We start from the raw sequence: 1,227 nt of genomic DNA on the forward strand, positions 1-1,227 counted from the left end.
GGAGAATTCATCAACAAGACAGCGGTCCTGTTGGGGAAGAGGCGTAAAGACATGCAAGAGGAAATAACAGATTCGGACTCTGACTCGGACGATGAAGTATAACCACTGGAAAGTTCTCATAGTGTGATATAGAGATAGCACCCAAACTCCACTGGATTCTCGGAACTTCGCTTCTAGTTTTCTCATAAATCATGTAACGATCTATTCAGTCAGACTTTTCTCAGGAGAGGTGCTCGATTGTAAAGGATAGATTCGATGATGATGACGACACTGGCACGGCTTGTGCGGTTCGAACCAGCGATCCTACTTATTTTGCATACTCTCGTGTGTACGATAAAATGAAGAAGGTCGTGACTGAAATGTTAACGTTAGAATGTGCTGATGCTAGTTACTCAATGTAAGTAAGGAAGGAGGCTCTTCGTAGCTGCGTAATGCCAATGGAAACAAGGGGGTTGTTTTTTTTCAGGGCGGAAGGTTATATTCGAGAGTTCACCGTTGGAGGGGAGGAACATGAGGATATGTGGATTCGGGATCCACTGGAGTGGCTCAATCAGAAGGTTTTCGACTCGTTTCGGGTGACCGAGTCGCTCGATCTCGAGTGTTCGGGAATTCTTCAAGAGTTCCAAAAGCTGATCCTCGCAACTGAAACCCCTCTCGCCTCACCGACAATTGAAGTATGTGATGAGATTCTGTCGCAGCTCTGTGGGACATATATGAATGCTGTATCTCCGCCCTCCAAGTTCCCAGCGGTTTATGAGGACGTGGACATGGAGTAAGCTCTGGGCTTCAGTCATATTTATCACCCGTAAGGCTGAGTGTGTGTGTGTTGTTGTCGTACATGATGTAAATGTCGAAAAGCCGTCTTGCGTGTTATAGTTATGATGAATCCCCTTCGACTGGAAGCGAAGTTTCCGGGTTGGGGGCCAAACTCTGGGCCAACAGCACAACATGATGTATGAATGGATATGCACATCTATGTTACATGGCGACATGTCACTCCATTTTCCCACCTCCCTCCCTAGGGTCTGGATAGGCTCCTCACCGATGAAATCACCTCGCATGTTAATAACATGATGTTATCGTCGACACAAACCGAGTTGGCTTGGTTTAAGATGGCAGCTCGACCTTGCTTGGGCCAGGTCATAAGCTGGTCTCTCACCCACTCTACGGCGTACGGGCTGCGGGTTGGCCAGACCTAACGTCTGATCCTTACCCGATCGTGGTCCA

General features: G+C 47.8%; 1 protein-coding gene across 1 annotated transcript; it reads left to right on the plus strand.

Moving 5' to 3' along the window:
* Nucleotides 1-466: 466 nt before the first annotated feature.
* Nucleotides 467-776, plus strand: Pmar_PMAR021986 (hypothetical protein; the record flags this gene model as incomplete). Its single annotated transcript, XM_002767946.1, has 1 exon — nucleotides 467-776. A coding segment is annotated over one exon (310 nt), but the record flags the coding sequence as incomplete, so codon positions are not given.
* Between the last annotated feature and the right edge of the window lie 451 nt (nucleotides 777-1,227).

This window comes from Perkinsus marinus (genome assembly GCF_000006405.1).
Source record: "Perkinsus marinus ATCC 50983 genomic scaffold scf_1104296969422, whole genome shotgun sequence".
In the NCBI taxonomy this organism is placed as follows: Eukaryota; Perkinsozoa; order Perkinsida; family Perkinsidae; genus Perkinsus; species Perkinsus marinus.